The sequence below is a fragment of the Saimiri boliviensis genome, chromosome 4 (genome assembly GCF_048565385.1).
Source record: "Saimiri boliviensis isolate mSaiBol1 chromosome 4, mSaiBol1.pri, whole genome shotgun sequence".
In the NCBI taxonomy this organism is placed as follows: Eukaryota; Metazoa; Chordata; class Mammalia; order Primates; family Cebidae; genus Saimiri; species Saimiri boliviensis.
The window spans coordinates 149,235,385-149,250,171 of NC_133452.1; the positions used below are offsets into that span (position 1 = coordinate 149,235,385).

The 14,787-nt window shown below is 42.4% G+C and overlaps 1 protein-coding gene and 1 long non-coding RNA gene across 3 annotated transcripts in view; one reads left to right on the forward strand and one right to left on the reverse strand.

Moving 5' to 3' along the window:
- The window catches only part of ELOVL2 (ELOVL fatty acid elongase 2), a 72,144-nt gene extending 71,810 nt beyond the window's left edge, over positions 1–334 (reverse strand). Inside the window, exon 1 of one of the 2 annotated variants that reach the window (XM_010338052.3) lies at positions 1–334. In XM_010338052.3, coding sequence (XP_010336354.1) covers positions 1–3 — 3 coding nt within the window. In that variant the 5' untranslated portion in view covers positions 4–334. The other variant, XM_074398430.1, reaches the window with a different exon arrangement.
- The window catches only part of LOC104651269 (uncharacterized), a 27,769-nt gene continuing 13,158 nt past the window's right edge, over positions 177–14,787 (forward strand). Inside the window, exons 1-2 of the long non-coding RNA XR_744758.3 lie at positions 177–585; positions 4,578–4,695. This is a non-coding gene — a long non-coding RNA (uncharacterized LOC104651269). The remainder of the gene's footprint in view (positions 586–4,577; positions 4,696–14,787) is intronic.

Genomic DNA, 14,787 nt, shown 5'->3' on the forward strand with positions numbered 1-14,787 from the left:
CATGATCCGCAGCGGCTGCGGCGCGGCAACCCGGGCGGGAGGCGATGCGCTGTCCAGGGTAGCCGGGTTCCTCTGCCCCGCGCTGTCGCGGCGCCCGCGCCGGTTACTCCCACCCACGCCCACGCCCCGCACGCGCACGCCCGCCCGCGCCTCCCCGCCCCCTCGGGCTCGCGCCGCCGCCGTGCAGCGCACGGATCCTCGGGGCCGTTTCGTCCCCGCCCCCTCGCCCACAGGGGCCTCGCGGGCCGCAGCGCCGGGAGGGCGCGCGGGGGAGGGGCGCAGGGCGAGCGAGGCGGCGCCCTCCTCCCCTGCGGCCCCGCGCGCCCCGTCTCGGACGACTGGCCTCGCTCTCGCAGCCGCGGCGCCGCCTGGCGGCTGGGAGGTGATTTGCAGGCCCAGCCGGCGCCGGTTGCGCGTGGCGGCTCAACGTTCGCGGAACCCCACGAGGACCCACCCGCTGCCCGCATCAGTGGCCGCTGCCGCGGGGAGAAGGAGTAGCGTACAGGACAGGCACGCTGCCCTGCTTCCAGTTGGGCTTCGAGGGTTGGAAGCACACATTAGGAGGAAATGGCTCTGTTCGTGCAGGTTTGCGGCGTCTGGGTTTCTTAGGTGCAGGGGGTGGCGTGGGTTTCTCTGTGGGTGCGGTGGGGAGCAGATCAGTTCGGATAGCGGCCCTGGGCAGGAGGCTCTGTCCCCCTCCCGGCCTGACCGGGACTTCCAGCGGACGCCGCCGACGGTGAGCGCGCACTCCGCACTGTGAACAGAACGGTGCACTTCCAGTTACTTAATTTTTGTGTGTGGCCCAAGTGAAAGACGTGGGAAGAACTGGACTTCCCTGAATATTACATGAACTTTCCTCCATTTCACCCTTAAACTTGGGGAGTTGGTGGCTGCCTTCTGTATCCACAGCATTTTGGGAGGCTGAGGTGGGCTGATCACTTGAGGTCAGGAGTTCGGGACCAGCCTGGGCAACATGGCAAAACCCCATCTCTTAAATCAAAAATATAAAAAATTAGCCGCATGCGGTGGTGTGCGTGCCTGTGATCCCAGCCACTCGGGAAGCTGAGGTGGAAGGAGCGCCTGAGCCCAGGAGGTGGAGGCTGCAGTGAGCTGAGATCGTGCCTCTGCACTCCAGCCTGGGAGACAGAATGAGACCCTGTCTAAAAAAAAAGAAAAAAGAAAAAAAAAAAAAAAGGTGAGCTTGTGAGGTTCATGTGGTAAACCTGATTACTGGGGTTGAGAACAGCATGTATGGATGTGCACGGAGGTACCTGCCCCATGCACTTCGCATCCCACACCTGGGGTGGTGCGGGCGCCCTTGCAGTTTTGTGCAGTAGCAGAGTAACGTAGGTACCAGGGCTCAATCTTAACTGTCATACAATCACCTAATATTTAGTTTCCTAATGGAGAGTTTTTTTTATGTTATATAGAAGTTCCTGCAGCTGAAGTGGTAAATGTTAGGCACGTTTGTTTATAAAAGGTGGATGACTTTATGACCATGAACATGTAGATTAACCTAGTCTGATAAAGCCTTGGAAGACAGCTCTGCCACATACTGGGTGTGTGGTATTGGGTTGGTTACCTAAACTCTCTGTGCACCAGTGTCCTGATCTAAAAATTTGGGATAAAATAGCACTTACGTGACATGTGGCTGTTAGGGTTAAATTAATATCGCTAAAATGCTAGAAAAATATCTGGTACCGAAGTACTAGTATTGATTTGTTATCAATTTTGAGAGTCAGAAAATGATATTCTATTTAATGCTGGTATATTTTTATAAAAAGTGTGACCCAAATCAAAGATACAATTTGATTTCAGCTTCACTTACTCACTTTGTTCACTCAGCAAAGATTTCAGTACCTACTATGTGCTAGGCATTTTGATAAGAGCTAGGATTACAGTGATGAAGAAAAACAGTCCCTGCTGTTAGGAGTTTTAAGAACCAGTGATGATCTATATTACGATATTTAGAGACTTGAAGGAAATTCACACAAATAGTCCTCAACTATTGTTTTTCCTTGGATAACAGTATTATGGAATGATTTTCTTCTTCTTGGTTTTTTGTTTTTTTTTTTGAGATGGAGTTCTAGTCTGTCGCAGAGGCTGGAGTGCAGTGGCTAGATCTTGGCTCACTGCAACCTCCACCTCCTAAGTTCAAGAGATTCTCCTGCCTCAGCCTCCTGAGTACCTGGGATTACAGGTGCCCACCACCATGCCTGGCTAATTTTTGTATTTTTAGTAGAGATAGGGTTAGTCCGTCTGGTCTCAAACTCCTGACCTTGTGATCTGCCTGCCTCAGCCTCCCAAAGTTCTGGGATTGCAGGCATGAGTCACCGCACCCAGCCTTTGATTTTATTCTTTTTAAAGCTTGTTTTTATTGTCTATTTTACATGTGTTACATTTTGAAAGCTATATAAAAGTCACTTCCACGTGTTTTGGATATTGAATGATAAAAACTCTGGACCTGAATTTCATTGTTTCTCTAATCTGATGCAATAGAATGTGAATTCTTAATCTAGATAGTGATTTTTAGACATTATTGTGTATAAACAGCATCAGAGGGTTTAATACAATACAAGGATACCTGAGATCCATCAAGATGATCTCAGGTACAGACCAAGAATATGAATTTTTTTTTCAGTTTTGCTTTTGGATTAATATTTGCTATCAGTTTCACATCACGGAAATTCAAAAGGAGTATCTACTTCATTCTAGAGGCATCTGTAACCCTGCATAAAGCATAATGGGGTCTCTGTGGGTCTTGAAGCGGTGAGACCTCCATTCCCAAGGAATATGGGTTTTGAACAAGCACCACAAATGATGCTGGTGCAGACAGGCAGTCCACGGACCATATTTGGAGAAACTTAATTCCGTTATCCATTCAGAAAAATCTTCAGTCTATTTTTCTAACAACATAAAGGGAAGAAAAAAATTTTTAAGTGACAATGGACCTTCAAGGACTCTGCTGCTGTTGCTTGCAAGAATTGTATCATTGATGTCATCTAGACCTTGCAAAGCACACCAGGTAAACATGGTGAAGGAATTCTTTTTTTTTTTTGAGATGGAGTCCCACTCTGTCACCAGGCTGGAGTGCAGTGGCCCAATCTCAGCTCACTGCAACCTCCACCTCCCAGGTTCAAGCAATTCTCCTGCCTCAGCCTCCCAAGTAGCTGGGATTATAGGTGTGTGCCACCAGGCCCAGCTAATTTTTGTATTTTTAGCAGGGACAGGGTTTCACCATGTTGGCCAGGATGGTCTCGATCTCTTGACCTCGTGATCCACCCACCTTGGCCTCTCAAAGTGCTGGGATTACAGGCATGAGCCTCTGTGCCCAGCCGAGAAGCAATTCTTAAACTTTGAATTATCCCTGTACTTCCACATTACCATTTAGCCTGATAATCATTATTTTACCTTTATTCTGTAAAAACACATGTAAATCTATAAGGCCGGAAGGAGATCTAAAAAGTCATCTATATCTTATCTGCTTCTTGAAATATTATTTTATGGCTTTCCCTATCACTACAACAAAGGAACAAAGGAGACAGCAAATGCTAGAGGGTCTTTTCCCCACGAAAATTTTATTAAATAGAAAAAGGAAGTGGTGCTCAGGCCTGTAATCCCAGCACTTTGGGAGGCCAAGGCGGGTGGATCACAAGGTGAGGAGTTCGAGACCAGCCTCATGGTGAAACCCCATCTCTACTAAAAATACAAAAATTAGCTGGGCATGGTGGCAAGCCCCTGTAATCCCAGCTATCAGGAGGCTGAGGCAGGGCCGGGCGCGGTGGCTCAAGCCTGTAATCCCAGCACTTTGGGAGGCCAAGGCAGGTGGATCACAAGGTCAAGAGATCGAGACCATCCAGGTCAACATGGTGAATCCCCTTCTCTCCTAAAAATACAAAAAATTAGCTGGTCATGGTGGTGCGTGCCTGTAATCCCAGCTACTCAGGAGACTGAGGCAGGAGAATTGCCTGAACCCAGGAGGCGGAGGTTGCGGTGAGCCGAGATCGCGCCATTGCACTCCAGCCTGGGTAACAAGAGCGAAACTCTGTCTCAAAAAAAAAAAAAAAAAAAAAGGAGGCTGAGGCAGGAGAATTGTTTGAACTCTGGAGGTGGAGGTTGCAGTGAGCCGAGATCGCACCATTGCACTCCAGCCTAGGAGACAGGGTGAGATTCCATCTCAAAAAAAAAAATAAAGAAGTGGTTCTACCTGTATAAACACAGGTCTGGAAAGGTACCTTAACCAAATATAACTGTGAAAGGGTCTTCACTGGATATAACATGAATTCTCACTTATTTATCAGTGAAAAATTTAACATGCCATCACTTACATGATTTTATAGTATTTAATGTCATTGTTCTCTTGTATGGATTATCCAAAAGCTTGAATCTGCTTATGTTTCTTTAGCTGTACTCAAGCCCATATTGAGTGTTTGTCCAATAACATAGACTAATTGTGTGTTTGGTACTTACGTGGATGTGGTGCTGTATAAAGTGATCATTAGCATAATCTAAGAATCTTAAACCCAAAGTTAGAGGTCAAGCTGATTCTCTTTCTCTCCCTTTGTCATGTATCTTAGATTTTGTAGGTGAAAAAAGTGTGTCTCAGAGGAGTTAGAGAAGACCAGTTAATAAATGGCAATGCTACAGCCTGGAACTCCTATTTGGATCCTGGACCTCCTATCTCACTCAGCCCGGGTGAGTATTCTGTGTCTCTACTGCCTCTCCAGGGCCAGTCTGCCAGCCCTCATCAAAATTATGAAGTAGGTAAGCTTTGTTTTGGGGGAGCTTAATCTCCTTTTAGTGTGGTTCTCTTCTGAAGCTTTGTCCCTTCTTTTGATATACCTAGCATCTTTCTGTTTTATCTTGAGAAAAATTCTCACGTATAATGTATTGTGACTTGAAATCAATCGACTACATTTCTTAAAGTATTTGTACTTTTAGGGCAGTTGTAGAAACAGACTCTGGAAATCACATCCTTTCCTTGGCCATGGGCTCTGCTTTGTGTAAAGAAAGCTCTGCACCTGTATGAGTTTAGAAATGAAAAATAGTAAGATAAAGAGTAAAGAGCAAGGCCAAACGAAGGCACATTGACCCTCGAAATCACACCCTCTTCCGCTAGAATGAGAGTAATATAAATCAGAGACTAGACTAGCAACTCATAATTCATCATTTTGAAGTCTATGATTTTCTTGCCTGTAGTTAAAACTTGGTCAGAAATAGCTGATCTGTAGCAAACGATTTTTTACTACATTATGTAAAGTTGGGGTTTTTTTGAGATGAGATCTCTTTTTTTTTTTTTTTTGAGCTGGAGTCTTGCTGTGTTACCCAGGCTAGAGTGCAGTGGCACAGTCTCAGCTCACTACAACCTTTCCCTCCTGAGTTCAAGCAATTCTCCTGTGTCAGCCTCCCAAATAGCTGGGATTACAGGTGCATGCCACCATGGCCAGCTAATTTTTGTATTTTAGTAGAGACGGGGTTTCACCATGTTAGCCAAGCTGGTCTCAAACTCCTGACCTCAAGGGGTCCACCTGTTTTGGCCTCCCAAAGTGCTGGGATTACAGGCGAGAGCCACCATGACTGGCCATGATGGGATTACCTTATGTTGACCAGGTCGGGGGGGCTCAAGGGATCCTCCTGCCTCAGCCTCATGAGAAGCCAGGATTATAGGTGCATGCTACCACAAAGTATTTTTATTATCCTAAGTTATGGAAGATGTTATTGTGAATGTAGTTGGTGATAAAATTTACATGGATGTACAAAATTTAATAGTTTCCTCCCTTGACTTTGTTTCACCTTAGACTGATTGGCCTTGCATTTTCTTTCTATTGTCATCAAGAACAACAGCCTTCAATATGAAAACCCTATATGCCAACAAATAATCAACTCAAAAATTTTGTCAACTTCACCCCAAAGCAAGGAATTTAAGTGTATTAAGAAGTCATCAGATGGCCGGATGCAGTGGCTCACGCCTGTAATCCCAGCACTTTGGGAGGCTGAGGCAGGTGACTCACCTGAAATCAGGAGTTCGAGACCAGCCTGGGCAACATGGTGAAACCGCACCTCTACTAAAAATAGAAAAAAATTAGGTAGGTGTGGTGGTGGGCACTATAATCCCAGCTACTCTGGAGGTTGAGACAGGAGAATCACTTGAACCTGGGAGGTGGAGGTCACAGTGAGCCAAGATTGCGCCATTGCACTCCAGCCTGGACAGCAAGAGCAAAACTCTGTCTCAAAAAAAAAAAAAAAAAAAAAGTCATGAGGCTAATAAAAATAGCTAGAAAATATAGTCCTATTTAAACATAGCTAATGCATTATTCTATTTGTCCTAATTGGTATTCAATGAGGATACAAAATAAGAACAGTCTCAGTGATGTAAACATTTTATCTTTCCAGTAAATTGGGGAGTTCACCTTATAGAGGAAATGGAGATGAGGAGCCTCAGTGATCCTCAAGAGTACAAGTCTCAATTATGAGCAGTTATAACCTGAGCAACTTCTTCAATGTCTAGGAAACAGAGACTAAAGCAGGGGTGTCCAGTCATTTGGCTTCCCTGGACCACATTGGTCTTGGGCTATATATAAAATATACTAACACTAATGATAGCTGATAAGCTAAAAAAAAAATCACAAAACAATTCCATAATGTTTTAAGGAAGTTTATGAATTTGTGTTGGGTCACATTCAAAGCCATCCTGGGCTGCATGCAGCCCATGGGTCGTGAATTGAACAAGCTTTGACTAAAACCATTCTATAATTAGTGCAGAAGTCGTAGCAGGCAGCCTTAGCTTATAACTTCATCATTCTGTAAGCTCAAATGTGATATATACAGGTAGCTATTGGGTATCCAATAGAAGCCCAAAATTATGCTGGGTAACTTACAATAGTAGGTCATTTAATACTCACAACAGTCCTGTGACTAGGCCCTGTACAGGTGAGGAACCTGAGGCTCAGAGAGGTTCAGTAATGTACACAGGGTCACATGGTTAAGCAGTTGGAAAGTAGGAGAACCAGGATTCAACCTGAGGACTGTTGGATTCTTTCCAGGACACCATGCTGTTTTAAATAATCCTATCTTTAAGAATCTTTGTAGACTTGTCAGAGAAACTCACTTTCTTCAGGTCATTTACTTGCTTATTGAGGGTCCATCACTTGTATGACACGGGTCCACCATGACCCTAGGAGAGCTTCACAGCATTGGTAGGAGGGTGGGGTTGAAGCAAAATGTTATACTTATTAAGGTTGTCATAGTGGCTTAAGGCCAGCCTTCAGAGATCTGTAGGTAAATTTCGCAGTTACAGTGAAAGGGACATCCTTCTGCCTCATTTGCCAAAGGGGCAAAAATACAGGTGTATGTCACTGGTAAAAAAGCAGATAAGGTGTGAGCCTTCTAGTGATTTTATTTATTTTTCTTAATTATAAAAAATTTCAAACATATACAAAAGAAGACAGAATAATAATGAATCCCAATGCATTCATCATCCATCTTAAAATTACCAACTCATGACCCATATTGCTTTATCTATATCCTACCTATTTTCCCTCCATCTATTACTTTGAAGCGAACCACAGATACAATAATAATAAATAATTTCTTATGTATCTCTAAAGATAAGGGTTTTTTAAAAAACACAATCATAATACAATGATAATACCATAAAAATCAGATTTCTTAATGTCTTTAGAGACAATAAGTGTAGGCTGGGTGCAGTGGCCCACACCTATAATCCCAGCACTTTGGGAGGCTGAGTCAGGCAGATCACCTGAGATCAGGAGTTTGAGACCAGCCTGTCTAACATGGGGAAACCCCATCTCTACTAAAAATACAAAATGTAGACAGGCGTAATGGCAGGTGCCTGTAATCCCAGCTATTTGGGAGGCTGAGGCAGGAGAATCGCTTGAACCCAGGAGGTGGAGGTTGCAGTCAGTCAAGATGGCGCCATTGCACTCCAGACCGGATGACAGAGCAAGATTCCACATCAAAACAAATATAAAATAAGTGTACAACTGTCCAATTAGGTTTATGTCTTTCTTTTTAACATTGCAATTGGCCTGATGTGTCTTTTAAATCTCCTTTAATATCTACATCTGTTCATCTCTTTTCTTATAATTTGTTCGTATTGTAGAATTTCCAACAGCCTAGATTTTGTTGATGGCATCCCTGCAATGGGAATGCCATAGTTTAACAAGTGCTCTGCATTCTGTATGTTTGCACATTGGTAACTGGCAGAGGCTTGATCAGATTCAGGTTAGATTTTTTTTTTTTTGGCAAAAATACTTCATACATGTGTGATGTGCTTTTCTACCAGGAAGCACAAAATGTCTGATTATCCACTTTTTCTATGATGTCTAGGCATGCTCAGTACTGCATCCAGTGATTCATTAGAGCTGAAAAGCTGTGATATTCAAGGTCTACGTTGCTTTTTCATTTATTAGCTAGATTACTTTAAAGAAAAATGTCCCTCGTATACTCTTTGGTTACCTACAGGGTATAGTTTGTATAGGAAAGACAGGATAAATGCCAATTGTGAAATAAAGAGCTGGTTCATTAAACAATGTAAAAATGCGGAGAACAAGTTCAAAATTTAGATATGAGATAGATGAAGAATAAATAGCATTTGGAAATACTCGTGCTAACTGCCAAAATCAATAATGCCACGTTGAATGTTGTTGCCCAACTTGTTTTTTACATCATTTATGTTCTACCTGAAAATAGAGTGACTCTTTCAAAGAATTATTTTTATTTATTAAGCTCTGAAAAGGAAAAAATTAACAGAAGGCTTTAACATGATTGGTCCTTTTCAAGGGGATAGGGCAGAGTTCAGGAGAGTGAGTCATGAAGCATTTGTCTAAAATCTTGTTTGGTGACCTCATTGAACTAATTGGATGGAAAAGTACATGTGATAGTAATATTGGGACAAAATATCATCCGTGTCCAATCTTTAACTAGTTCTGTTAGAGGTAAATTTACCATTAATTCTGTCAGTACTTCAGCTTAGTTTGGCATTTTACTTAAAATGTTAATTTTGACTGCCTTTTTAGTTTTGGTCACACAGTAAACATTTGGTAAATATTTAAGACAGACTGGCCTTTTGTTATTTACCCCATGCCACCTGAGATTACTATGACATTCTAAAGAGAATTTCATCTGATTCAAAGTTCTTTGAAAAGTATATTATTTTACTAGATAATAGAAATATAGTCCCTGATTAAATGCCAATTTAATAATATATTTATATAAACAATATGGTGAGACAAATGTGGTCATGACTCTTTTGAGACCTGCACCATGCCAGCATTATAAGATGCTTGCAGGTCAGGTGCGGTGTCTCATGCCTGTAATCCTAGTGGTTGGGAGGCCTAGGTGGGAGGATCACCTGAGGTAGGGAGTTGGAGACCAGCCTGGCCAACGTGGTAAAACCCCATCTCTACTAAAAATACAAAAATTAGGTGGATGTGGTGGCAGGCACATGTAATCCCAGCTACTTGGGAGGCTGAGACAGGAGAATCGCTTGAACCCAGGAAATGGAGGTTGTGGTGAGCCAAGATTGTGCCACTGCACTCCACACAAACAAAAACAACAATCACATTTGTTAAGCACAGTGGCTTCTTTGAACCTTGTGTTTTGTAGGTTCTAATATTTTCTCCATGTTTCTGATAGTGACACTGAACGTGGTATGAGCAGTGAAGAAACTGTTACCTGACTAGTGCCCATAGGATCTGTTGAATTCCAGTAATATAGACAATTCAGTTAGCTGGGAATTAACGTCTAGGAAACTTAGACATTTTGGAGCCTAAGAAAGGTTAGCTAGCAAGAGTGGTGACAGTGATAGAAGGTTTAGCTTATTTGCAGTTTTCTCTATTTTTTGTCCCTAAAAGGATACATACTTCAATTCATATGTACCTATCCTGATCATTCTTCCTGTAATGAAATTGAATGAAGGTTGGTGATGCTTCCAGTTGAATTTGTGCTCACCTGCTCTTTTACGTTAACATCTGCAGCTTTAAAAGGCAGTACACCAAGCGGGGTGCAGTGGCTCATGCTTGCAATCCTAGCTATTCAGGAGGGTCTGAGGCGGTGGGGGACTGGGGGGTAGCTTGAGTCCAGAAGTTCGAGGCTGTAATGAGCTGTAATCATGCCACTGCACTCGAGCCTGGGTACCAGAACAAGGCCCTGACTCTAAAAATAAATTAATTATAATAAAATAAAAGGCAATACCCCAATAGCGAGACATCATGGTGCAACAATTTATAGTCCATCATTTCTAGTGAGCTGAAATCACTAAATTCCTGAATTTGGATGCATAGACGTGATTAAGGACCTCACATTTGGAGGATGACCTCTTTCACCGTGCAACTTTGGACTCACCCTGCTCCCACAACCGTCATCCCGCCTCCAGCCTCTAGCAAGTATTGCATAGCTTTGGACCTTGCTAAGTGAACTTCTGCTGGTGGTTACACATAGTTTTATCATCCTGATAAATAGACTGTCAACCAGACTATATCTTGGAACTTTATCATGCTTTCTCATGACAGTACTCAGAACATGCTTATAAATGCAAAGATCTGACCACCTGTGAATTTCTTTCTTTTTTTTTTTTTTGAGAGGGAGTCTTGCTCTGTTGCCAGACTGGAGTGCAGTGACACAATCTTGGCTCACTACAACCTTCGCCTCTTGGATTAAAGCAATTCTCCTGCCTCAGCCTTCTGAGTAGCTAGGACTACAGGTACCCACCACTATACTCAACTAATTTTTGTATTTTTTTTAGTAGAGACAGAGTTTCACCATATTGGCCAGGATGGCCTCAATCTCTTGACTTCGTGATCCACGGCCTCACCTCCCAAAGTGCTGGGATTACAGGCATATGCCACCATGCCCAGCCATGAATTTCTTAAATAAACACTTTATTATTTATTTATTTACTTGAGATACAGTCTCACCCTGTCACCCAGGCTGGAGTGCAAAGGCACAATCTCAGCTCACTGCAACCTCTGTCTCTCAGGTTCAAGCAATTCTCCTGCCTTAGCCTCCCAAGTAGCTGGAATTACAGGTGCCCACCACCATGCTCGGCTAATTTTTAGTATTTTTAGTAGAGATGGGGTTTCACCATGTTGGCCAGGCTGGTTTTGAACTCCTGACCTCAGGTGATCCACCCACCTCAGCCTCTCAAAGTGTTCAAATTACAAGCATGAGCTACCGTAGTGGCCAATAAACACTTTAAAGCAAACCAATAGCCTTTGGAACTGGCTGGGAAACAGGTCAATAGCCTTTATTCCACTTTAGGAAAAAGAAAAAAAAAAAATAAATGGATAAAAAAAAACCCAATCCATGTTTCACTGAGACTATTCAAGATTCTTACTCTGCCAGAAGATAGGCTGAAAATTAGAATTTAAATGACGCAATGGAGACCAAGTACATAATCTCGAAGACCTCTAAATATCACCTGGCAAAATCTTCAAGAAAAAGAAAGGGAAGAGCAACTTTTAATATTCACTTTCTACAAACTCAGCACCACCTCCTCAGTAGCTGGAATTATGGCTATAAGCCACTGTACTTAAATTGGTAGTGAGAAAAAGAACCAAGGAAATTAACTCTTAACATTGAAACAAAGCACAAACGCTCTCTGTAGCCAAGCTGTGGTATTTGAGTAGTGATAGCAGACACATGTCTTTATTAAGGTCATTAATAGATATGCATCTATACTCTGAGCATTTGTTAGTATTGTCTTGAACTCACTGAGTAGCCACCAAAAGTGTATTTGAGAGAGGAATTTTTTAATAGTAACTTGTCATTTCTGTAATCTTACTTATATTGGCTAAATGCATTCCTGCATTAAGCCAGATCTTTAGAAAGCTTAGGACATGGACCAAATCAAATTGACCCCTACTAAATTTTTTACTCTATTGAACTTTGCAATGTACTATCATTTTATATTGAGAAATACCAGAAGAGGCTGGGCGAGGTGGCTTATGCCTGTGATCCCAGCATTTTGAGAGGCCGAGGTGGGTGGATCACCTGGGTCAGGAGATCAAGACCATCCTGGCCAACATGGTGAAACTCGGTCTCTCCTAAAAGCACAAAAATTAGCTGGGCATGGTGGCATGCACCTGTAGTCTCAGCTACTTGGGAGGCTGAGGAGGAGAATCACTTGCACCCGGGAGTCAAAGGTTGAGTGAGCTGAGATCACACCACTGCACTCCAGCCTGGTGATAGAGCAAGACTCCGTCTCAAAAAAAAAAAAAAAAAAAAAAAAAAAAAAAAAAAAAGTCCATACAACTTATGTTTATCTGACTACTATGTAATGGAATAATTTTCACTTGCTTTAATTACTATAGTAATCATCAAAATGAATTCTAAAGAGTTAATCAAGTAGTGGTGTACCTTTGGCAAGACGAAAACTTGTTCATTAATTTATTTATTCAGCAGGTGTTTTTGAGCTCTTTTCATGTGTGTAGTATTTGCCACTAATGTGTCTTCAGCAAAGAGTCTTTTTAAATTTTTTGCCCATTTATTATTATTTTATTCTTACTGAGATTTGAGAATTCGCCACATATTCTGCATACAATTCCTTTATCTGATATGTATGATACAAATACTTTCTTCTATCTATGGCCTGTTTTTTCTTTTTCTTAACAAAGCCTTTCAAAGAAAAGTTCTTAGTTTTGAGAGAGCTCAAGCCAGTTTGTTTTTTTTTTAATGAATTGTGCTTTTTGTGTTGTATATAAGAAATATTTGCTTCCCAAGGTTACAAATATTTTCTTCCTTTATTTTCTTCTAGAAATTTTGTAGCATTAGGTATTACATTTAGGTCTCTGTGATTCATTTTTCAGTTAATTTTTGAATATGGGTAAGGGATGGGTCAGAGTTCTTTTTTTCTCTTTCTTTTTTACACAAGTTTTCAGTCTTGGCTCACTCTCTAACCTCCATCTCCCAGGTTCAAGTGATTCTCCTGCCTCAGCCTCCCGAGTAGCTGGGATTACAGGCATGTACCACCATGGCTGGCTAATTTTTGTACTTTCAGTAGAGACGGGGTTTTGCCATTTCTGCCAGGCTGGTTTTGAACACCTGACCTCAGGTGATTCACCTGCCTCAGAAGACTAATATTTCTTGATTGCCTTTGTACCTTTGTCATAAATGAGTTGACCATGTAAGTACAGAACAGTAAGGCAATAGGATAAATAAATTTATGCCAACAAATTTGACAATAAAATGGACAAACTATTTGAAAGACACAAATGACCAAAGCTCACTCAAAAAGAAATAAATGACCTGATGGTTCTATGTCTATTAAAGAAATCGAATTCATATTTTACATTTTTCTAAGAAACTTCTGGCTCATATGAGTTCAAATGTACATACTGCCAAATATTTTTTAAAGAAGAAATAGCATGAATTCTACATAAACTCCTCCAGAAAATAGAAGAGGCAGGACTATCCAACTCATGAGTGAGGCCAGCTTTATCTTGATAGCAAAATCAGACAAAGACATTATCAGAAAACAACAGAGCAATGTTCTGTGTGTGCTTGAAAAGAATGTGTGTTCTGCTCTTATTGTAGTACAGGTCTCACGTAGTGAATTCTCTCAGTTTTTGTTTGTCTCATGTTTATGGGAGGTTTCAAATATTTCATCTGAGATAAAGAAATCTCTAGAGATGAATGCTATAATTCCCCTTCTCCCTGTAAGCACACCAAGAAGTAGAATCTATTTTCATTCCCCTTAAACTTGGGCTGATCTTGTGATTTGCTGTGACCACTGATGGTGGTAGAAGTGACTGCCTGCAAGTTAAGCTCTGAGTCTAGCCTTTAAGAGTCCTGGCAGCTTCTGCTTTTGCTTGAGGAAGCCAGCCACCTTAATGTAAAGAAGCTCAAGCATACTACTGAGTTATATGATGCAATATAAAGAGAGTAACACTGCATGGAGGTACACCAGATGCAAGACGCGAGGGAAACCTTCTTGGACCTGCCATCCCAGTGCAGCTACCCACTAAGTTCAGTTGCAGGAACAAACTTAGCTGATTTCACACAAAGCAGAAGAACCACTCAGTTGATCGCTGCCCAGATTCTTGATCCCATTCACACAGTGACAAGAAAAGCCAGACAAATGTTTCGTGTATTTTAAAAATATTTTTTATATTCTTGATTAACAAGGAACCCCCTTGACCTATACCCAGATTGAACTGCTCCCCCATCTCATGATATGCCTTTGGGTAAGACTGAAAAACCTGGAATTACATGGGGCTAGCTCTTGTACTCACTAGCCGGGCGTAGTGGCTCACACTTGTAATCCTGGCACTTTAGGAGGCCAAGGTCGGCCTATCACTTGAGGTCAGGAGTTTGAGAACATCCTGGCCAACATAGTGAAACACCATCTCTACTAAAAATACAAAAATTAGCCAGGCATGGTGGCACGTGCTTGCAGTCCCAGCGTGGGGGGCTGAGGCAGGAGAATTGCTTGAATCCAGGAGGAGGAGGTTGCAGTGAGCTGAGATTGTGCCATTGCACTCCAGCCTGGGCAACAGAGTGAGACCCCGGCCTAAAAAAAAGAAAAAAAAGGTGGGGGGCTGGGTGCCGTGGCTCACGCCTGTAATTCCAGCACTTTGGGAGGCCAAGGCAGGTGAGTCACCTGACGTCAGGAGTTCAGGAACAACCTGGCCAACATGGTGAAACCCCATCTCTACTAAAAATACAAAAATTAGCTGGGTGTGGTGGTGCATGCCCGTAATCCCAGTTACTTGGGAGGCTGAGGCAGGAGATTTGCTTGAACCCAGGAGACAGAGGTTGCAGTGAGTC